At 39.3% G+C, this 23,760-nt stretch overlaps 1 protein-coding gene across 6 annotated transcripts in view; it reads right to left on the bottom strand.

The window, feature by feature from the left end:
• The window catches only part of WNK2 (WNK lysine deficient protein kinase 2), a 117,257-nt gene that overhangs the window by 9,423 nt on the left and 84,074 nt on the right, over positions 1–23,760 (bottom strand). For 4 of the 6 annotated variants that reach the window (XM_032194435.1, XM_032194432.1, XM_032194436.1 and 1 more), the window contains 8 exons: positions 22,277–22,349; positions 20,524–20,579; positions 19,755–20,446; positions 18,291–18,505; positions 16,033–16,248; positions 15,002–15,100; positions 9,737–9,781; positions 7,949–8,202 (listed from right to left, as the gene is read on the bottom strand). In XM_032194435.1, coding sequence (XP_032050326.1) covers positions 7,949–8,202; positions 9,737–9,781; positions 15,002–15,100; positions 16,033–16,248; positions 18,291–18,505; positions 19,755–20,446; positions 20,524–20,579; positions 22,277–22,349 — 1,650 coding nt within the window. The remainder of the gene's footprint in view (positions 1–7,948; positions 8,203–9,736; positions 9,782–15,001; positions 15,101–16,032; positions 16,249–18,290; positions 18,506–19,754; positions 20,447–20,523; positions 20,580–22,276; positions 22,350–23,760) is intronic. The other 2 variants (XM_032194433.1, XM_032194434.1) reach the window with 2 other exon arrangements.

The raw sequence follows: 23,760 nt of genomic DNA, 5'->3' as shown, positions 1-23,760 counted from the left end.
TGCCACAAAACCCATGAACCCATGAACCTGTGAACTACAATCCATAGTAGCCCCATTATCCCTCGTTACTACTGGATATCATGCACAGAAGTAAATGAAGTAGCCAAATGCACAATATTAAACCAAATTTCATACGGAACTTCTTATATCCCTTCCCAACGCAAGTTTTCAAAAAATCCAGCAAGTATTTCTGTAGAAAGGTATTTGTGCGCGCTGAACTAAGGGGGGCAGGAATGGAAAGAGATTTTCCATGGAGGTTAAATATCCATGCAATATCCAGCGCTGGTGGTGGTTGCGGTCAGGTCAGGTAAATGAGCAAGGACCCAGCACGAACTGATCATGCCCCAGGGGCTGCTGGACTCAGTCCCACTATTTTGCTAAGATTCTACTAGCATTCACTTCAAATATTCTGCTTTTGCATGCTAGGCTCAAGGAAAGAGATTTCCTCCTAAACATGGGGATGGCAGAGCTTCCCGAATTATATGCTTTGTAATGCACAATGCCACAGAAACAATAATTATACAAAATGCTGTCCAGTCTCTCTCTGGATGGGATTTACAATGTTTCCTCACATTTTAAATTCCACATAATTTACAACTCCCTGCCATAGTTCCCACCAAGCCAGTACCTATTCATGACATAAACAATACTCTTTCCATTTGGGAGTATCCCATTAATACCAAAATATTTCACGTTAAACTAATAAAATTGGCACGACGGTTAAATTTCAGAAGAGACATGAATATATGTGTAAGACTGTGTGGAATGCTTACTCTAAGTTTCTGATTCTAGTCTCATCTCAATTAAAAATCAAAATGGCAACGATACTCTGATTTACTGATATGGGGAATAAACTTGTGATCTAGAGCAAATTTTAGAAAAACACAAAAAATCCAATATCCTTCATTGCTTCACTGTCTCCAGTTCTATCTGAAATTTGAATCTGATGGTGAGCAAACTAAGAGAAAATGCTACTTTGGTATAATGAATGTTAAATCACTAATGTATAAAAATCCACCAAAACCAACAGCAGGATCCAAAGAACAATAAACAGAGGAACTAGGTACATATACATTTATAAGATGTGATGACATCTTTAAGCTATTATTATAACCATGTTTTAACATCCTCAAAGTGATGGCTTCCACCAAACTAGACAGCTTTGAGTGGTTCACAAAGGATGGCTGTAAAGGTACCTAACCAAAATACGCAATTTCTTATAGAACCCATAGATTTATAAAATAGCACTGAAAATGTAAGGTGGCATTTTAAATCCTTTACAGGACATTTTAGGTCCTGCTTAAATATTATAACCGGGAAAAGCTTTTTCTCAGATCTTTTCAAATGCTGAGAAATCTACTGCTACCCAATTCTTTATCCTTTCTTTCTCAGCTACATTCCTCAGTGAAGCAGTAGCTATATTTAAGACTATGTGCAGCCACGAATGAAGTGTCATCACGCTGCAAACCCAAACATTACGCATACACATTAAAATCTGTTCGTGTCGTGACAAATGCATATTCACCATTTAAGGTTGCTTCCTCTACCTTCGTGTGCTTTAGACAAGCAAATCACACCGTGAGAGGCAACACGACACGTAGCTCCTGCGTTTTCCCCTGTGCAGAAGCCCCTTGGTCAAAACCATTTTTAAACCATGATCTTTGGACCATCTGTAATGAATCAGTACTGATGGAGGCTGAAACAAGCCTTCCTCCAGCATGCCAATACTGACTGGAACATCAAGATCAGCACGCACTGGTATGGTCCTCAACACACACAAGGAGCTATGTCCCCTAGCCTTAGGAAAGCCATGGAGACTGCAGTCACCTTGCTGACAAAATTCAAAGCTCCCCACTTGCTTGGGTGTCCTCTCCTGGTAGCTATCATCCTGTCATTTTGCAAGATTGCTCAAGTGCAAGTTCTGGTATCAGCAGCTGATTCCAAAATGTGCATCAGTTACTATGCACTACAACACACTACGTCCTAGTGACAACAAGGCCTCAGCTTCCACAGCATCTTCTGGGCTTTGGTGCTCTCCCTGCAGCTTGAGGCTGGGTGCAAATCAGTTACTTCACACTGAAGCTATCTTGGGAATTGAAAGCAAGAGGTACAATATCAGAATCCTGCACCAGTTCAAGCAGCCCATGTTTAGAGGTCACTGAAAACAGATTGTTCTAACAATAGCCTGCACTCATGCTTTTTTTTTTTTTTTTTTTTTAATCCTAATTTTCCTGCAGCAAGGTGAAGTAAAAGGGATGTTTTTCCTTTCTAATTCAACTTTAGATGATGAAACACTAACAATACAGAATGAGATTATAGGATTTAGCTAACTATGGATGGCATTACTTCATTTGTAATATTACAATATTAATTTACTTCTGTTCGTTCTGCTGCCTGTCTAGAGCTTTGTAAAATCAGCTGACCTCGCCATAAGCAGGCTGAAGTGACAGACTGTCTCAAACTTGATGGATTTGCACAAGTAGTGCAAAATTTACACCAGTCATCACCACATAAAGTAAGTATGTCTGCTAGTGACATTTAATAGGGATTTAAAATTTATTATTTTTTTTTGGAAGGGAGAAGGGGTTGATATCCTAAAACGTATTCTATGTTGAACAGGAAGGGAGGTTTTGTTCTCTCTCTTTCCTTCTGCATCTGAATTAGCCCTTGCTACAGAAGCAATATACTTAATGAACATACATCACCACACAAAGAGCACTTAACCACTTCACTATCTAAGGGGAAAGCCTTGAAAGGGGACCCACACAGACACAGGCACCTAGGACTGCATCTCTGCCCACTGCCTTCCACCTGCTCGCTCGCTGTCCTCCTGCATCAAACCCTGCCCCAAGGGCTCACACACATCCCTGCCAGCTACAAACACCTTCCTGCTCCTGCTCCCCAGATGTCTGCTTCTTACTGCCAGTCTTCACTTTGCTGCCATTTACTCCTGGTCCCCAAACCATACATGTTCATTAAGAGAATAAGAATAATATACGCATGAACAAGAAACGCATATACACATACAGAAGGAACATATGTGACAACGAAACACACCCCAACTGGACAAAAGCTATAGTAGTACAGAAAAAATATCTGTTCTTTGGACTCATTGTTTCAATTATCTGCCTTGTCATCATGTGTCACCAAGCTCTAAAATTCCCCTTTAGCAATATTCATAGCTACAGTATTGGGAATGTATATAGCTAATAGCTACATATTACTTATAAACTTTATAAATATCTGTTTTTGTTAGAACAGAAGAATCCGGCTAATTCTGCTGTGAAACCATAACTATCGCAACCCATTCTGAAAAAGAAGGATTTAAATATTTTTTGTTTCAGCTGCATTTTGATGGCTATGTATTAGCATTACTGTTGTACTTCTGCACAGCCCAACTACCACTGAAATGAAACCGATAAACAGAACAGGTTAGTGCTGGCTGCCAGCATGAGCAGGGCAAGGATGCTAATACTTGTTTATCACCTTTTCCAGTTTACTGAAAACCCAAAGTTATGAGGTGTTACTAAAGATTTGTGTTTGTATCCTTCCAGGCTCCTGGAAAGCTATTCTGACATTCAGAGCGAGAAAGCAGCTCTGAACAGCTTCAAGCACAGATTCATCATGTTTTTATTATTCTTTCAATCCAATGGACATGGAGGACACAGTAAAAGGTGTTAACAGTCCTTCTGCTCCGTTTTCACATCTGTAGCTATCTCCAGAGCACCTGCTTCCCGGGCAGCCAGCTCATTAAAACCAAGATGTACTAAATGCAAACAGATGTGCAGCTATTACTGACAGTGCCTAAACCAGAGCACACGTCACCGACTGACACAGACCCACATGCTTCACAGAAACAGCCGCGTTATGGACTCAGAGCACGTTTACAGCTTTTTTTTTTTTTTTTTTTTTTTTTTTGGTAATAGGTTTTTCTTTAAAACCTATGTAGCCATGTCACAGTATGAGGGAAGAAAACATTTTTGCTACACCTTTTACTCCCAGGCATCCTCAGATAATACCTTTAAGCACACAATATCCAGTACTCTTTTCATGCAAAGCAGCTCACGTTCCTAGATGATGGTAACCACAATTACCAGGAAGAAAGGATTATTTCATCATGCCTTTGACATGGATGAGCATGCGAGAAATAGCTATTTTCAGGCAGTTTGACTTTAATTTTTATTAGTATCTCCTACTACCTTTCAAATTACTGAAAATGAGAATCCATTCATGTTTCCATGCTCACATAAAACCTCTGAAGAAGAACATCTCAGTGCTCTTGTAACATAATTGGAAGCCTGAAGGTTCCCCCACAAGCTTCTAGTATGTATCAAGATTTGCAGCCAAACTGACAGGCAATTTTTTTGCTGACAGAATTGTCACTTCCACAGAAATAAAGCAGAATTTCAAGTCTTCCCTTGCATCTCAATTATTTTATTGCTTTCTATACTCTGACAACAAAGAGGAAGAAAATAAAACCACTAACTCTTGAGGCAGCTTATTAAACACTCCATTAATTTCTCTTCTGAGCCAATTTCCACCTTAAAAAGTATCCTTAGTTAAAAAAAAAAAAAAAAAGATACCAATAACAGATAGTATTCACACAGCAATTTGCTGCTGTTCATTAGAAGCATCTTCCGGGAAGGGAGGAGGAGAGAGAGAAGGACAAACACAAGAACCAGAACACCTCAGGAAAGTTGTGATGAGTATGATATCAGGAAAGCTACTTCTCTGTTTCCACAGAGAAAAACCTGAAAACAGCCAAACTGCCTTATGTACTGATAGCAGTGGTTGGACAGCAGGAGAAAAACAACCAACCAATGTACCCCTACAGATGTTTTGTTGCAATTTTACTTTGGCCTAGAGCTTGGGAAAACTAACACAGAAGAAAGGGGCCATCTGGTCTGATGCCTTCTTGGTCATACTTTGTACAACACCAGTCCCAAACCTGCACCCATCAGCTACATGGAGGAGCTCTGCATGGTGCTCAGTCCAGGGTCTTTCCTTAGAGCCAACAGAGCACTATGGGATAATTCACATTGCTTCAACTCCTGTTTAAAAGCTCTTCAAGCTTTGACATCTTTCTTTCCAATAAACTCCAGAGGATATTTCAAAACAAAGGCATGAACACTACCTCCTGACCCTCATTGCCAAGTGTCACACTGGACCAGCATTAGCTTCTCCCACAACAAAATACCCAGTTTGAAGGTAGGAGGCAACCTGCTCTCCTACTTTCCTGCTGCTTTGTTCAAATGTTTAGCCATTGGTACTGCCAAAAAAAAAAAAAAAAAAAAAAAGCTAAGTAACACCGCTTTTCCAATTTATCTAGCCTTCATTTCCAACATAAAGGTTTTTTTTTGTTTGTTTGTTTTTGTTTTTTCTAACTTTCTCTGGTGGGCTGGAAATCTGTTTAGTGCTCCTAAATTCTTTTATTGCAAAGGTATTCTTGTATTTAACCAAAAGGAAAACAAAAAGATGGTGTTAACAGATGGACTGAAGAAGAACAGCCTGAGCTTTATACTCTCCCTGTTAGGAAGCTATTTTTTCCTTCCTTTATGTGATTTCCTGAGTTCTTTTTGCCTAATACCTTTTTAAAATATGGACTCAGCAATGATTTAGTGCAAGTATATATCTCCCCATATAACTAATTACTGCAGCAACTGGCATTTTTGGGTCACTTGTCTGACTGTCCAGGCTAAGTGTCCTTTCTCACAGTTTCCCCCCTGCTCTTCGGGCTATTCTCAACACCGTGAAGCATCCTCCTGCCTTCACCTCAAATCTCCTCTAGGGTGAATTTGAAGAGGCACAAACAGCATAATGATGCTCAGCTTCCAGAACAGCCCTTGTACTGTCCTGAAGTCTTTTAAATCACATCCATGGCCCTGTTTTCTGCTTTGTCCTCCCTGAGAGGGAGGATGGATGCAGCACAGTGGCAGCTCCTGCTCCCTGCACAGGACGGTGCAATTCAGAGGGGCTCGTCTGCATTGGAAGGTCTGAAACCATCTGTGGCACACTCTGCCATCCTCACGGCCAAAACACCCCGGCAATAACCTTAAGCACACTAGGCAGATTTGCTATCTACCTCTTCCGCAGCTCCACTCCCCTACGAGGCCTTGATGCATAAAATAACCCAGGGCAAGCTGGTGCAGAGCTTCTAGTCTGCCTGAAAGCTTTCCAAGCAGCAAGTGGCAACGTGAACTGAAGAGCAGGGAACCCCAACCTTTCTAAGTTCTTTGTAAACAGTCTGAGTTACTTCAGCCTTGTTCATTCCTTGGAACAACAGGCATATTCTAGAAAAGCACAAGCCTTCTAAAATCAGTGTGTCAAGACAAGGATGTTCCTGTTCTCTCTCAGAGACATTCTGCCTTTTCCACAGGCTTGAAACAGCACATAGCAGAAGGCAAAATTAACCCTAAATTGATGTTAACAGCCCATTTAGATAAGAAAAATAACCACTCTCTTTTCCAGAGTGGAAATTAGGCGAAACACCCCCACCAAATACTTCAATCTATCATACTAGTCTCAGGGAAAAGAAATCAAGGTGCTAAAAAGCACACTGAAAAGAGTAAGAAGAGACTAAAGGGATCAAAATCCTGTGCCCTCATCATCACTTTCTAAAACACCTCCAGAAGCCTTTAATTTATGTTTACTAACACTCTCTTTGACCTGTTTTGTGAGTACTAATAGGGTCTTAAGTTTCTGTTGCTACTACACCGAACACTTTTATACTGTTCAAACTATCACTACATAGCAGTGTTATTTTCTCTCCATTTTTTGTTCATTTATGGTCACTAGGAATTGATGTAAAACTACTTAATAAGCTTACAGAAATGTTTTAATCCTGTGAAGTGAGTGATCTACCAACTCAGAAACCAGCAGGTAGCAAGGCAGACACATCAGCAAGTCCCTGCTTCAGCAAGTTTCACCTCCTGAACAGTTATACAGCTGCCCTGCTGCATACAAATGCCTTTTCCCTTCTACATGCTGAATAGGCAATGGATTTCTGCTCAGGTCTGGTTATCTTGTTTTTCAGTTATTATAATCAGGTATTGTATTCAAGCAGTCCCTCACTAGTTTTGTTTTCGCTGTTTCTTTGCCTTTAAAATTATTTTCCTCTACTTTGGCTCAATTTCCACTCTTTCAAAAAATAAATCCAGCAAAAGTGATTAGTCAACAAACCACCCATCTGTGAGGAGGAGGAAGGGCTCTGGAAAACCGGACCAGGGTGGGAGAGGATTGTAAATTGGGATTCATTCGCTTTTGTGCCTGCCTCTGTATCATCACAGAGTCATAAAAACAAGAGCTAAACACAGACACAAACGCATGTCACAACGTTGTTTTCCTGCTACTGAAAATGAGAGGGGATGAATGGGGGCACTTCTAATTCCCATTTGATTGTAGTTTACTTTCACAGAATTTCTGTTTTCATGAGGCAGAGCATCTTAGAGATGCACAAGTTTAGCACTGCACAGGGCAGCACAACAAGCAAGGGTAAGAACAAAATCTGTCTGTCCCGTATCTCAGCATGGCATCCACACCGCTTCTGCTAAAACAAAAGCTCGCTGCCACCAAGCCGCTACCCCAGCCACCATTCTGCCTAAGGAAGATTCATGTCAAATACCAAGAAAACGAAAATCTTAGCAATAGTAAAAACTTAACTCAAAGAACATGTGGTTAATGGTACGAGTATTGCTGTATATTTCTGTTAATGAGTAGTTTGCAATTAAAAAATATATATTTATATACATATTGCAGCCCATATATCTTCCAATATTATTCCAAAAGGCAAATTTTTAAAAATCTATTTTAGTACTTAATGAAAAGAGTTGGACATTTATACGAAGCATCTATTTGATGTAATTTAGTTTATGTCCTCCTCCAAATCTGAGTTCTGCAAAGGCTTTCAGACACATAGCAAAAGGTATTTTCTTCAAGGAGTGCCACTTACTCCACATGTCTCATTCTGCGTTTGCATGGGATTAGCCTTTGGCTCCATGTCCTGCCTTTTTTGGTTCTGCTTCAGTTGGTTTAAAGAAGGTTTTGCCTGTGCAGCTCCAACAGTTTTGCTTGTCCACTGGTCAACCAGCTTGTGCAGATCGTCTGTGAAGGTTCCCTTCTTGTTGTTACTGTTGTTGGCCTGAACCTGCAGAGTTGATTGCGGGAGGGGCTCAGGACACGTTACAAGACTGTTTGTGGAGGATCCTGGAAAATCACACACAAAGAAAGTTGACAATGGCATCTCTGTCTCACCACTTTGCTGCTCAAACAGTTTCTCACATACTGCGATTAATCAAATGGTGGCATTTCTGACTTAGCCTTCCCCCTCCTTTCTACAGAACACCTTTGCTTAAAGAAATGGTCCAGGTCCAATGCATTCATATTTGCAATTATATTACCTTACCTGAGCCACTAGCTGTAGTGCACAAAACTTCTCTCTAGCTGAAATTAATGACCAAGAGAGAAGAAACAACTCATTCCCAGTAACACTGACCTCCTAAGGCTTGCAAAGTGTCTTCATGGAAGACTACCACAAGAGTGGCACGTTACTTGCTAAAGCTGTGTGCATTTTAAAAAAGAATTTACCATCTATTTTACTTGCATAAGTTTACTGTCCTCCTGGAAAAACTCAATTACCGTACAGGTTATGAGTACAGCTAGCTATTCTGCCTCAGAGGCTCTGGGATCCCATAGCCTCTATGCGCTAGGACCAGTTTTGGTGCCATCTTCACGTTTTGGAAAAAAACATCAGGACCATGAGTGCACAGAAGGAAGAGGAGAGAGGAGGACTTAAGTGGGTGTTTGAGTTTCTGACACAAAGATACAGATACAGAACTTCTGGGATAGGTAAGAGCAGACAGGAAGAATATTGACAGAGATTTAATTTTATAGGCTCACATTTTTTTTTCTATTTTTTATAGAAATAACATCCTATTTATCTGTTGGTAACTACAAGTCTGACACAGCAAGATCAGCAGTGAACAGCAACCAAAGGTGCCTGAATTTGACCTGAACAGAAACTATAAAGTAACTTTCTGCAAACAGTTTTGATGCATCTATGTATTTTAAATAAAGACCATCTCTCCAAGCAAAAAGTTCAGAGAACTTTTAGTAAAATTATTACATAAGCAAACACAAACGTTCAGTCTTTTTTTTTTTTTTCTTTCTGTTAATCAGTTACCAGCCAATGAAACTGAGTAAACTAACTACTCTTACGGTTATACAAAACGTTAATAACCTTTAAATGATCATGCATTCAACCTGCAACATAACATCTAAATCAACACCGCTCATTTCCTTTTCCTTTTTTTTGGGGGGGAAAGGGACCAGTGAGAAAATAAGTATCTTGACCAAAAAGCTCTTCAATTAGTGTTTAATATTTCATGCATCTCAACAGGAACAAGACAGTTTTAAGCTATAAATTCCTCCAGCAGAAAACTGCAGTCATATAAAGATGTGTATTTAAGAAAAACATAAACACATAATCCAGTTTTCTGGCTGCATGCGTGCACAGTCTCACACACAAAGAATACCACAACTGTCTTGCAGCATGCGTGGTTCCCCAAACATCACAGCACATGCATTATCATGAAAGTATCACGATTTATACAGTCTAATTTCATACCAGTATAAGTGCATCAGCTCTATTCATTAAACAAGTAGCTTTTAGTAAAAAACAAAACCAAAAATAATCCCATGCCATGAAGGAAATACTGAGAAACAAAAATGGGATAGTTACTACTACTGTGATCTTTGCCTAGACATAGTCGTTTCAAGGTGGACCCTACAAGGTAAAACAATACAAGACATACAGAATTAGGTAAGACTAAACACAACAAATTTGACGGACAAGCTTCTGTACTTTTAAGCAATCAGAAAGTAGTTATTATGCAAGAAAGGACAGACAAAGTCAGCAGTTCAGGTGAGTAAAGAAAGTCTAAATAACTGGACAGCTCAAACCTTTATTAATGTGCAGCCATTCAGAAGCTTTGAAAGGTACAATAGCATGCCAAAAGCAAGGTCCCATGACTTAAAGATGCATTTTTGTTTGTTTGTTTCAAATTGCCTTGGCTTCCTACTAGGAGATTTGGATTCCTATTTTATGCAGGAAATGATGTCAATTCAGTTTGTGATAGGAGGCCAAAAATGCTTTCAGGAACAAGTAAAGCTAGTCTGGCTGCAAAGAGAAACTGTAAAACAACCCTAAAAGTCCTGTTTTACAAGTCCAAAAAGATACATTGTTCTGCAGGTCTGAGGCCAATTTTCTCAAATATTTATTAGTATGATTTGTGTCTAAATGTGAGATTCTGAACTTCAATTAAAGCAACTGTGAATGAGTTTCCCCTATGTCTTGTCCAAGTGCAGAAAAATAATCCAGCAGAGTTCTCATTTAACGAAACTAGGCGTTTTTTTGTTATCTTGTTAGATCCTTCATCATTATTTTACATAATCTGTTGGACAGTTATCTACAGTGCCAGAAGTGTACAGAGAACCCTATTTGACAGTCAGATCTCGCCAGACATGAGCACCATTTCTATTTGAGTGCCAAATTTCCTGAAAGGTATTTTGGACTTGATAAGAAGAATATCGTCATGGTATGGTAGGAGATGAAGATCTGGTATGGGGCATGGTAAGTTTATTGTGAAGAAGCACTTGAACACATGAACAAAATCAGAAGGCTGGGCAAAAGGCAAGATACAGAATGTGTGTGCTTTTCCTGCATGGTGAACTGGTGCCATCAGTTTATGTTACTGTGCCAGAAATGCAGCTTTAAACTCAGAGATTGCAGGTCCAGGTTGACAGAGGCTCTGAATGAGTCTTCAAAGGAGAAAGGAGAGACATCACTCAGAGACTAGAAAAGAGAAAATAAAGAAAAGGGGGAGGAAAAAAAAGGGAGAAGAAATGCTTGTGTTCTGATATGGGTGGCATGAGGAGGAACAAAAGGATTGTTTTGAAATATTTTCTTGTTATTTGCTATAGTTTAATGAAGTTGAATGAAGTTTCTATTCCAGGGAAATCAGAAGGACATGACTACAGTAATGTCTTATGCAAGCATGACCAAACGTTTAGTTTCTCAGCTCAAAGCCTAGAGGAAAAGTACAAGTCACATTCACAACTGAACATTGTGTTGCATTCTTTATTTGTTGGTAATTTTTTTTCTTTTTGCTCAGATGTACTTTACCTTACCTATCTCTTAAAGTTAGCTAGCAACTGCCATTATAAAACATCAGTGGTAGTGATACTGGAATGCTATTTTCTTAATTATCCTGCAGCATTTTGCAGGCAGCAATGGGTAGTGTTTGGCACAATATGTATGTAAATGAAAAGCAACTGCCTGCAAAAAATACAAGCAGGCAGCTGACTACAGTACGTGCTCAAAAGCATGTAAAAACGTTTAATCACCAGACCCTCTACTTCCTGAACACCAAGTCACAAGCTAATGTGCACCTTGGATGCCAAACCCAGGGCCCCGAATCACGTGGGGAAGTAACAGAACAACGATACTAGACATATGCACAAAATATCCACATGAAGGGAGCCTACTTTAAGAATTAAGAAAAGTGCTATGAAAGGGTCAATCACCAAAAAGTGCTGTTTCTTCCAAGCTGTATCACTCCAGCTCATTGCTTGGGAGATGAGAAACATTATCTAAATAGTGCTATTGCCTGAAACAGGGACTGATGATCACCACCTAAGATTCATTAAAATTCAAATCCAATTAAAAACGCACTTGGTAAAATTAATTCACCAGATTAATTGTATTACTTCTACAATAAGGGTGTTTAATAGCTGAAAAGCAAAGGAGATGAATCTTAATTAAGGTTTAATCTCAGACTGTAAAAGTTAAGCAAAGTGTTTTACCTCCAGTTCCAGAGATAATATCTGAAAAATTAAGTAGCTATTGTATCTTACAGGACAGAAAAAAAAGGCACTGTCCCATACTTGTACTGTAACAGCTGCCAAAAAACTTGAAAGCTAAAATAAAATTGAAATGGCAATAAATTGTTAGACCATTTCCATAATCACATATTCATGTACAATATATTAATGACTATAGACCTGACAAAAATAGCTTTACATGAGATTACAAATCTAAGTGAAATGGATCTCTTGAAAATCCTACTCACAATCAGCGCAAACTCCTCCCTAAGATGCCCTTGGAATTTAACCCGTGAAAGAAGCTAAGGCTTAAATGATGCTGGAGACCATCAAAAATATTTTATTCCATGAGGAATATACAATGAAAAGTCAATCCTGGAGAAAGGAGACAGACACCAAAAGCAGCCCTGGGAGAACACTGTGAAAGTGTTCAAGTTTGATGGGCTCTGTAACTAGGGAAAAATTTTGGGTAAAACTGTCTTTAAAACATCCGAACATTTATTTTTAGAAACTTGCTGCTGCTTTCTCTACTAATACAATATGTGCCGCACTTTGAAACACCCAGGCTCCCTAAAGCACTGTTATTCCTCCATCAAATGTATAGATTCTGAGCATTTCTGAAAACCCAGCACAACTTCTGCCAGCAGCTCTCAAATCAACTAAAAAAATCCCAAGGAAACCTTGACTTGTGGAAAGGACCCAGGCACCTGAATTACCAAGACACGAAGAACTACCTGTGTTTGCAGGTTGTAACCCCAGTTCCACGTGCTCACCGTGTCTCAAACGCTCACTCTCTTTGCTCGAGCCTGCAGCAGAGATGCCAACACACCACGCTTCTGGCGCCTGCTCCAAACGCTCGGGTCTCCTTCAAGCTGGGTCAAACTACATCCCTTCCAGAGGGGAAGGGGCATGAGCTTGCGGCATTCCCACTGTCATCACCATCATTTGGCACTATTTTTTCTGAGGCCCGTGGTCACGGCTGCCCTGGACACCACTAGATGGAACCACTAGACACACGTCTGTTCAGGTTTTGGCTATGGCTGCAGCAGCCGAGCCCTGGGCCAGGTGGGATGCACAGAGCCCCGTCTTCCTCACAGGTCCCTTCCCACGCACACAACAGGTCGGGTGGGCTCACCAGGAAAACAGGCTGAAACAACCTTCCACCCCATCAAAAGCTACCAGGAATTCAGCTGTGGAGAGCTGTCTAGCAACTGAAGTGACTGGCAGTATTTCAAGCTTGGGATGGATGTGTCAGGGTGAAGCGCCTAAAAGCAGGTCTGTGTTCTCATATGACTCAGAAATGGGGGAGCGCCAATCTCTGAACACTTTGCCCAAAAGAGACGGAGAAGCAAGCATATGGGCTGAGAACAGAAACCAATTAGTTGTGCTGCTGAATTATTTAAGTATTGGGAAACTTTGTGATTTGAAGAATTTACATATTCCCTCGGTTTCATTCACAATATCCATGCACCCAAACATCTTTAATATGCTGTTTGTTAATTGCCATCTCCCAGTCTTTTTGCATCCTCCCGAATAGTAATTTTGTGAAAGATTAATGAAACCACTTCTGAGAATTATATGTGCAGAAGAAGAAACTATTATGTCTATTATAATACCAAATGGAACAACTCGTGAAATGAGAATTTCCCTCAGGTTCTCAGAGAAATCCCTGAATGCAAAATTGTTTCAAAACTTGTTAAAAACTTGCATGAAAATAAATGCAGTATGCTAAGCAGTAAACATCAGTTTTCAAGAACCTGAACAATTGAATTTTATGGGCCTCAAACAAAAAATCAAGATTATTTTTAAAAATATTGTTTATTCATAAAATTAGGAGGAGTGTTTTTGAGTGGTCTTGTGCCTTTGATGTATACCGCTTGGATAATAATGAGCAACACAGAACTCCAGTAGGAGATCTGCTGCCAATGCAAACAAACAGCCAGTTAACCAAACGTTTTCTCCAGAAAGTTATTATCCTTCCTAGCGTTATATGTAAGTGGCCTATAGTACCTGGTCAGCCCAACATATCTTTATTGTACAAGCAAAATCTGTTTGCCTAAAAGGCAGCATATACTGTTAGGTAAAAAGGTTTGTATTTTTGAATTAGAAAGCTTGATATCATTTGGTTAAATTGCCAATTACTTTAGACGTCATACAAATAAGGTATAAATAGTAGGTGCACAATTATCTGAATTCAGAAGTTCTGGATCCTAGCAATCCGTTTCGAAGTATCATATAAAAATCTGATACTGCTTTTTATTTGTTTCTGCTTTGATGAACTGCTAATTGACTTCATCTCTGAGGTCACATAAGGTCATAAGAAAATAAACTGAGTGAAGTGCTTCAGCCAGATCAGTTTACACAAAAATGTTTGATGGTACTCTACCTTGGAGTAACCAGATCTTCCCGCTACTTATGAGTACATAAAAAATTGCTCACTTACACTACTTAAAGTGAATGCATGGGGAAAAGCCCACCTAGAAAAGACGTTTTGGAAGAACTAGCTGGAGCACTATCGTCTCAGCATTTCCACATGCAAAGAGCGGGGGGAAAAAATTAAAGAAAATAGAGTGGATATAAACAGTACTGTATATTGTGTTAATACAGCCCTTGTATGGAAGTTATACCCTTCAGTGACCTTCTAGTATTGTATCAGCTTGCTACATGCATGTCTTCATAGTCCAAACATGTGTGAAAGAGACCATTCGTCTACAGAAGGATGGATTTCTTTTTGTTGTCGCTGGAACCGGGACAGCAGACATGTATATTTGCCACATTGCAAATAAAAAATTACTTCAACATAAATCACATAAAGTACAAAAGCTTTGATAAGTCCAGGGTAAAATTTACCATAAGGCTATATAATAAATGATGAGATCTTCCACACATGCTTTTGGTGCCCAGGCATGAGCCAAAAGCAGTGCAAAAAAAGCTTTCATATGAAAAATTAATATAAATAAGGTGTGTTCATGATGATTACTTAAAAGAAAGATAAAAAGAAAGAAAAGATGGTTCAGAAAAAGGGGCATCCTGCCAAACATATTAGAGATATAAAACATGAAATTGGAAAAAGGGGGTAAAAGAAAGATGGACTGTGATAAAATACAAAAGAACAAATACAAACAGATGGACAAAGACACAGGTCCACTGAGGAATCTGGTACGAGGTTTGCTACTAGATTTATAGGTCACTCTCTCAGACGTTTGGTGGAAAACCGTCCAGCCTGCAAATGAATATAAAGGGAAGAAAACAAAGACACTTATAAAGTACAAGTAGCTGTGATCAGATGTCCTATACCATCAGTCAAATCAGCTTTGTTAGTTAAACATCCACATCTCCATTTTAACTTTGCCAAAGAGGATTAAGTTAATTGACCATACACAAAGGATGCAATAACAGCAGAAGAGAACAGATAGATATTTTGTAGATTAGTTTGGCAGGATGTGCAATGAGAGGAAGGTATCTTAATCATCATTATAACTTCCAATATGCATGGCAACAAGATCAGTCAAAGCCTACAGAGGTGTGCACTACACAGAAGTATCAGAAGTCAGGACTGGGGAAACACAGCCAAATCTACCACCCTACAGTCACTTAGCTGGGACTCCAAAAGCATGCACAAAGTTAACCCCTTAGATAATGGAAGCATAACTTGATTCTTTTTTTTCTTTTCTTTTTTTTTTTTTTTTTTTTCCCCCACATCCAAGATGGATTGGTACTTTATAATGATGAAATCTGGGTCTACCAGTATCAAGGGGCTAGAAAAAGCCCAAAATGAACAAACGGAAACAATCTTCATCTTTTTTTTTTTTTTCCCTTCCCTTTCTTTTTTCTCAGGAATCCATAAGGCAGACTCCAGAAAAGGTGTCAGTATAAAGCCACTGCTGGCAAAAGTAAAAGGCAGTTACTTTCTAAAAAACTAGTGTGCCTTCCTGAGCATTGATTCTTAATACTTTGTAAGATACTTTATTTTTGTTCTTCTGACAATACTGTAGTGTCATTTTAAAAGGTAAGCCAGTAATTTGGATTGCCAAAGGTTCGTGTTCTTATATCTCTAAAAGTGAAATCCACTCCTAAAAGTTCAAGCATAAGGGAAGCAAATTAATTTTAGCATGTGCTGGAAGATATGCTGAACAGCTGGTATGAAAAAATCACCTTGGCCAGAGCTTGCATTCACATCGCCTCCTTCGGGGCCTAACCCGGAGCAGATGTCAGAAGACAAAGAGGCTTTGACAGAGCATGGCTGCTGTGTCTGAACAGACTTCCCAAATGTGGCTGATGCAGAAGAAGTTACTGCCGTTGTTTCTGGAGATCCAGATTGAGCTTTAGTTGTTTCTTTGTGGGGTGAGTCTTTAGAGTCTGAAAGATTACCTGAAAGAACAAACAAACAATATACAAGCAATGGCAAATGCTAGGAAACTACTGAAGAAAAAAACAAACAGTGTCTTAAAATAATTGTTAATTTGCTACCAAGAAGAATAGTAGTCTACAATTCGGAAGTACTGTATTAAGTGTAGACTTTATAGATTATTCTGTGGCACAGAATAACCTCACATGCTATTACTGATCCAGATTCTCCAAGAAGCTCGTGGAGTAAGTTTGATTTTTACAGCGTTTCTTTTTCACATTTTAGAAAGACTGGAGTCAGGAACTCAAAGAGCACTGTTTAAACAAAGTGAGAGTTGCAGAAGTGCCTGACTAGGAGGATGGAGTCACAAAATAACCGAGCAGAGTAAGTAGGTTTGCACTCAAACATGAAAGGTGAAAGCAAATAAATGGAGAGAAATACAAAAGTTGCTGAAAATACCTGAATTTTTTATTTATGGCTATCTACAGATACACGTGTGATGAAATATAATCTGCATCTATATATCCACCTATATAGATATCTCAGGCAAAGAGACTTTAACACCTGAGTAACTTTGTAATCATTCGTGACATGGATTTATCAGCAAAAGCAACTAACAGTGGCAATTAGTGTATGTCATTAACTAATTGCATTAGAGACCACCTGTCCTTGATCCCTGAGAAAGGCCAAAAAATGAGGAATGTAACTAGTCAAGGATGAGAAAACTCAGACGATGAATGCAGGTTCTCAAAGATAATGTGAACTTTACACAATGCCTCAAAAAAGTGAAAAAGTAACACTGAAGAAATGCATGAAGGAAGCATGCACTGAAGAAGCACCCAGACTGAGCAGACTGCAGTTCTCTAACTTAAAGTGACAATGAAAAGGATGGAGAGGAAGACATTGTAATGTGGAAACAGGCTTAAATTCTTTGACCTAAGGTAACGCACTGATACGAGCCAAGATCCATTAGTGGAGGCATAGATATGGGCTTTGTGTGTAGACAGAGAAAGGCTACAGACAACCCAAGAACAAATGGGAAAATGGATGGACAAACGATCACAGACGTTCACAGCATCTCACCACAAGGAAAGGAAGTAAAACCTATGCAAGTTAACCAAGCAGCAGCTAAGAAACTTATAAAAGGCTGAACGTTGCTTCAGTTCCTGTGCAGAAATACCGAGATTCAAGATGGATCACAGAATTTCTTGCCTCTGAATATCTTTGCTATTCCTGTCTTAGTTGAAATTCTAAATTAAAAGCAAAAACCTCTAAAAAAAAGTCTGTTAAGACTGATGCAATGAAATTCTATAATACATTGACTTTGAAAACAAGACCTACCAGATTCAAAATACAGGGCTAATACTGGAAGTGCTGCTACTCTTCTACATAACAGCATGAACCAAGTTGAAGGAAAATATTTTTATTCTATTCTACATCCTGCTGAAGAAATAGACACGGGGAGTATCAATATTTCCCACGTGAATGTTATCTTCATACTTTCCAAAGACATAATGACTCAAGGCTGTCAAACTGTTTGAGAGTATTTGAAAAATCTCAGGTTCTTCAAATGGTCAAAGCATCCATCACAGCTTTTATAACTGTTTTTTTTGCCTCGCATCCTTGGGGAAGCAAATGCAATCCAATCTTATTTATATGGCACGTCATAAGAAAAAATAAACAACATGATACAGCACACAATCAATAGGGAGTAACAGTTCCTAAGAAGTGAATACAAACATCAATAAATTGTATTTGGAGAAAAGATGAGAAAATGTAACCAGGCCGTATTCCAAATTAAAGTGGGATATTGTTTCACTGCCAAACATTGTCAATGATGCAAAGAAGGTACAGCTCAGTGCTAGGCAGCTGTAATAAGATGTTCTCAAAGGAAGTCCACTTCAAAAACAGTTCACAGTATGCAAACTTGAGTCATTGTATTAAAGAAAAAAGAAAGAAAAAAGATTCAAACATTTAGGATGTTTTCTGCAGTCTGTGCAATTACACAGCAGAACCACAACAGCAACAAACAACAGGGAAATGGAAAGTAACCTAGTGTACCTACTTGTGCTTGATGTTCCACTCCTGAGCTGTTGAACCAGAGGGTTTAATAGTTTTCCACCTTTCAATTTATTTTTGCTGGTTCTTCGGCGACGGCTGCTTGGTGGGGCAGAGTGAAGGAACCCCATGTTGGGAGGAAGGGGTTTCCCCAACCTAATGTACAGCGCCTCTATCTCATTCTTTTGCTGAGTCTGAAGTTCAGCAATTTCTTTCATATGCCTAAACATAAACAATAAAGATTAAAAACTGTTAGCAATGTATTTGATAGAGCACCACATCTTGACGGCACAGTTAGTTACAAGATGAAACAAAACAGTCCTCAGTTATAAAGACAATCCACTGCCTAGCCAACAGTACATATGAAGTTAGAACTATCTACCTAGCACATGTGGTGGCTGACTTCTCATATGTTCATTTATGAGACAGAATCCTAGACAGCTAAAAAGATGTTCAACATGCTAAGTAAAAACAATCAATTTCAACATGTGATCTAACACGAACTCAACACTATTCCAGAACTTCTATTTTCAAACCAGTGGCTTCAACAAAGTTACCTCTTGAGGAAAATATGTCAGTTTGAAATAGTTCAATGTGAAGAAAAACAAAAGTGTTTCCCATAAAATGGGAGCACATAAATCATTACCTTATTAATGCAGATTTAATGATGCCATAAAGTGAGTTTAAGGTTTTTGTACCACTGTAGTTCTGTTTAAAACAAGAACCATGTTCAGTAAAACTATTGTATCTTAAGCTAAATATTTTGGTTATGCTACCAGATAATGCTAGTTTAGCCATCACATGCCAGGAAAGAAAGATCCAAATTTTAAAAAGCTGGTTCTGGGGACTGGCAGCACAACAAACTCTGTACAGGCTCAGCCAGCCTACCCCTGAGATTGGATAGATTACTACTCTATGTAGTAATTACTACTCTATGTAGTAATCTATCCAATTACAAGAGCTACTTGCATTACAAGAGCTACTGTAAAATTGAGTTCAGGAATAGTGATGGGTCTGTGGATCTGCTAGTCCAAACTACCCTCTCAGAGAATGATATGAAGATAACTCCATTTCAGCTGTCTATGCAGACATCCAGATTACTTTTATGCAGCCTTAACTGGCATCCACATTGGAACCTAACACTACACACAAACATGTTACAAATTCTATTGCTTGCTACCAAAACAATGCAGCTTTTCAGTAGGGAACACTGGACATCATGGCAGAAATTCTTTGCTGCTTTGAAAAAGTTACTATTGAATTATTCTACTTCTAAATGGAATTGACAAATAAATTGATGTAAAATGATGCAGTATGACATTCAGGGGAAAGTCCCAGTGACGCCTAATGTGCTCAGGACCAGTTTACTCATTACAGCTATACAAAACACACATTTGCTTAGCATATGCAGAGATGCTGCCCAGGTATCTTAACACAATCTACCCTAGCACCGTTTGCAAACCCGACATACTTTTCTCTCAGGTTCTGTAATTCTTTCTTCATATCTGCATCTTCAAATTCTGAGTCATTGTCACTGCTCATGTATGACGACTGCGAGTGGAAAGATGTTATGTTGATGGTAGGAATTTTTGTTCCTTGCCCATTAGGTGAATCGAGGCCTTGTGAGCTAGCTTTTCCAGACCTTTGCAGAAAAGCAGCTGCTTTTTTAATTAAGTCGGTGGCCGCACTACTGCTCGGTGGGGATAGTTGAGCAGCAGCAGCAGCAGCAGCCTGCCGATGGAAAGGCTCATCGGCAGAATCACTCGAACCCTGGTCACAAAGGACATCAACAGAAGAGGCTGTCTGCACCCGTCGGACAGCTGTCTTCAGGTCAGGGCTGGAAGGTAGCTCATCCAGATAGACGTCTGGGGGTGCAGAGAACCTTAAGCAATGCGGCGCTGCTAAAGTTAATTCATCTTGCGTGCTGATTACTGAAAACCTGCCAATAGTTTTGGCTGGTGTACCACTATCATGAGTTTCAGCCTGTTTTCCATAGGAACTGGAGTCTAGAGAGTCATCCCTTTGAAGGTTATTTATCACCCCATCTGCTGTAGATATCTGCATTACATTATCTGTGTGTGTAGATGAAGTTGTAGTCTTTGCGTTCTCGTTCCTTTTAGAAGTTTCCATCTGTTTAGCTATGCTTGGTGATGTAGGTGCAACCTGGAGAAAATAACGGAGATTAATTTTGAAAGTAACTGCAACAACCAAACATAAAACTGTCCATAGTTTCTGCTTACTTGAAGGAGGCCTTTTGCTGGAGCCACAGGAGTTGGAACAATGCTTGCAGCTGATCCTGTTTTATTAGTTGGGAAAAGAAATAAAAAAATCAACGTTTAGAATGCCTTAGTATAGAAAAAGCCTACATGCTTATGATCATAAACTGAAGTCTAATGGTGTAGCACTGAAGAACAATGTAAATATCAATTCCTTGTAATGCAGGATCTAGGATTTTTATTTGTTAAACGCAGTAGACAATAATGATAACAATATAAAATATCTGCAGGTAAATACTCTCTTCAGTCTATTCATTCGGGGAATTCAAATAATAATAGGAGTATGGAATTTCATTAGCCAATTGGATAATTTTAGAGAGAAACAGAAGAATGAAAGCTACATTGGGCCTGCGCTGCACTACTGAGGTATTCTTAATGTCTTGAAAAAATAACTGCTGTCAGATATTCATGCACACAAAATGCTGCAGTTGACCACAAATAGCCCATTACTTCACACCTTTCATTTGACAGATACCTACACAAACAATTTAAAGTGCCTGAAAAGAAGCTAAACACCACATTGCTGAAAGTGCAAATTACAAGCTCAAAAGATGACCATATGGACCACAGAAGCACGTAAGAAGCAAAGTATTATTTGCAATAATCAAGACAGCATTATTTCCCAATGTGGACACTGCTTTTGAAATCAAAGCAATACATGCAAGCCTTTCAGAAAGCTGCTTTCTTATGGCACATTGCACCGAGTGAACATACGGCAGAAATCTGTCACTTCATATTCCTGAAATGGTGAAATACATTCTTGCTTTATGGTATCTAGGATACATTAATTTTACTACACAGCGCTGCATTTCACTTGTGTATGCTCTTCTCTGGCTTCAGTCTGCCAAATTAATGTAAGCAACCAAGAGTCTTCCTCTCACACTGACTTAGGTGGTGGTGGACTGCAGTGATCCATGAGTGTTTTTGGCATTTGACACTATTTAATGCCCCTTATTTTTTCTAGAAGAACTGCACTACTGTGGAGTTTGGGAGAGGCAGTGCGTTAGCTCCAGCTCTGCTGGGTCAGCCAGAGATGTAGCAGGCAGTTGCAGGTGCATCAGTGAGGAGTGATCTCTGTCATCACACCAACCTGGGACCCAGCTTTGCAATGACAATCTGAAAAAAGAAATTACAACCCCTTCCCGACCCATGGCAGCAGCAGTTTCCGGTTCCTCAACACTTAAAACTTCCTGTAACTTACAAGACAGGTAAATAGAGCATTACAACTGCCCGGTTTCTTACTGTGGGGCTCCTACCGTGTTATTATGGAAGTTGCCATTATATCTACAAGTACCTAAAGAAAGGAACTCTTTTCCTAGTTCTCTGTGGGACTCTCTTAAAAACTTAACAAGCATCCTCCTCCCAGAGATGCTACCCTCAACCACATTATTTTTGTGAATGCCTTTCTATGTAGCCCCAGAAATCCAAGAGATGTTCTGATAGATGTTTTAATGGCACCAGAAATTTACTGTTGGGAACGTAGCCTTCCACATAAACACCTACACCACGGGCATATATTATCTACTTATTTCTAGAAGGCTTAGCAGAAGTGAGATATTTAATATTTGTTATTTTGTTATATTACTGAAGGATCAGAAATGCACAGGGCTGGGCACAGCTCTGCAGTTAATCAGAAGAGCTGGCAGCAAGGGGACACAGCAGAAGAGGACCAGGCACCAGATCCATCACTGCAGTTCATCGCTGAGAGAAGCATTACCTTTTCTGCTTGCTGACCCACCTCTTGCTTCTGCAGAATCAGCACCAACACCAGGGACCTCAGACTTTTCAGACTTTTAGTAAAAAGAAAAAAAAAAGAAAAAAGAAAAGAATTTCAGTCTCAGGCACTAAGCAGGAAGCCAATACATTCACATTCTCTCTCTCTCTCTCTCTCTCTCTCTCCCCCCCCAAACCCTTCTCTATATTCACACTACTGTGGAGTATGACACTACTTTATACTCTTTGTGGAGTGGCCTCCTAGCTTTTCTTTCAACTCCTCCATTTTTTTCTCCCTTGGAAGAAAAAAAGAGGTGGCAGTGTCACAGAGGGGACTGCAACCTAAGTTACTAAAAGCAGGCACTGAATTATATATATGAATTTTGTTTTTGTTCTGTTTTGCTTCTCCAGCCAAACTGTACACTCTTCATCTTTTTTTTTTTTTTTTTTCTTTCAGAAGTCTCTCTTCAGAAATTCTATGCCTCTCTTTTCTTATTTGCACAGATTTTAAAAGGACAAGTTCAAATTACTGGAAACACACAACATCTTTCATAGAGAATTTTAACTGCTGTAGGTGGTCATTTATAATTAAAAACAACATTATAACTGGAGACTCAAGTGCAGCCATCTTTTTGGTAAGATACAGCATCTTTCAAAAAGCTTAGACCGTTCATCCAGCTGACTCTACATGGAACAGACTCATCCTTGGTAGTGGTGATGTAATTATCTCCAAAAGTACTTCTTTTCAAATAAGGCATACATTGATCTTCTACCAGAAAGTGCTGCAAATCTTTTGAATATCATCAACTCAACATTTTATTTGAGAGAGTGCAACGCATGTCCACTACTAAGATACTGAGTGAATAATTACCCAAGACTGCCTACTCCAGTAAACAAAATTAAAACCAAAACAAAAACCACAACAAATCAACCCCCCTCAAAAAGCTCACTTTTCCTTGGATGCCCCCCAGTGAAGTCTTGCTCTGCTAAGTTCAGAGGAAGAGAAAAATCATTCCTGGAAGCAGAGCAGTCTCCTACCTACCATGTCTTGCATCAGCTGCAGCACTTGAACAAAACAAAGGGTCCTGAAGTGTTTATTTTATTCAGACTGACTTAGAAGGCATGTATTATAATCACTGCCATTAATTAATACTTAAAAGCTTCCTATAGCAGTATAAATATTTCACATTCAGTGCTACTGTACCTCACTTTTAAAGTGACAGCAATATAGGCTATATTTGGAGTCTAAACTACTTCAGCAACCTACTATGCATTCTAAAATTGGTCATAAATGCATAATATGCAAATTAGACATTTATTATCACCAGCTTCATGACAATGATGCAAAGCACAACTCTATTTATAATCAGTCTTTAGAGAAGTTCTGTTTAACTACTCTAATTCCACCTCATGTACAAACATGAGGCTCTCTGCAACTTGCCTGCTGCTATTTGCATTTGCTGTGGTGTGAGGCAAGGTGAAGAGGGA

This window comes from Aythya fuligula, chromosome 10 (assembly GCF_009819795.1).
Source record: "Aythya fuligula isolate bAytFul2 chromosome 10, bAytFul2.pri, whole genome shotgun sequence".
NCBI lineage: Eukaryota > Metazoa > Chordata > Aves > Anseriformes > Anatidae > Aythya > Aythya fuligula.
This window is presented reverse-complemented; position numbering and strand designations above follow the sequence as displayed.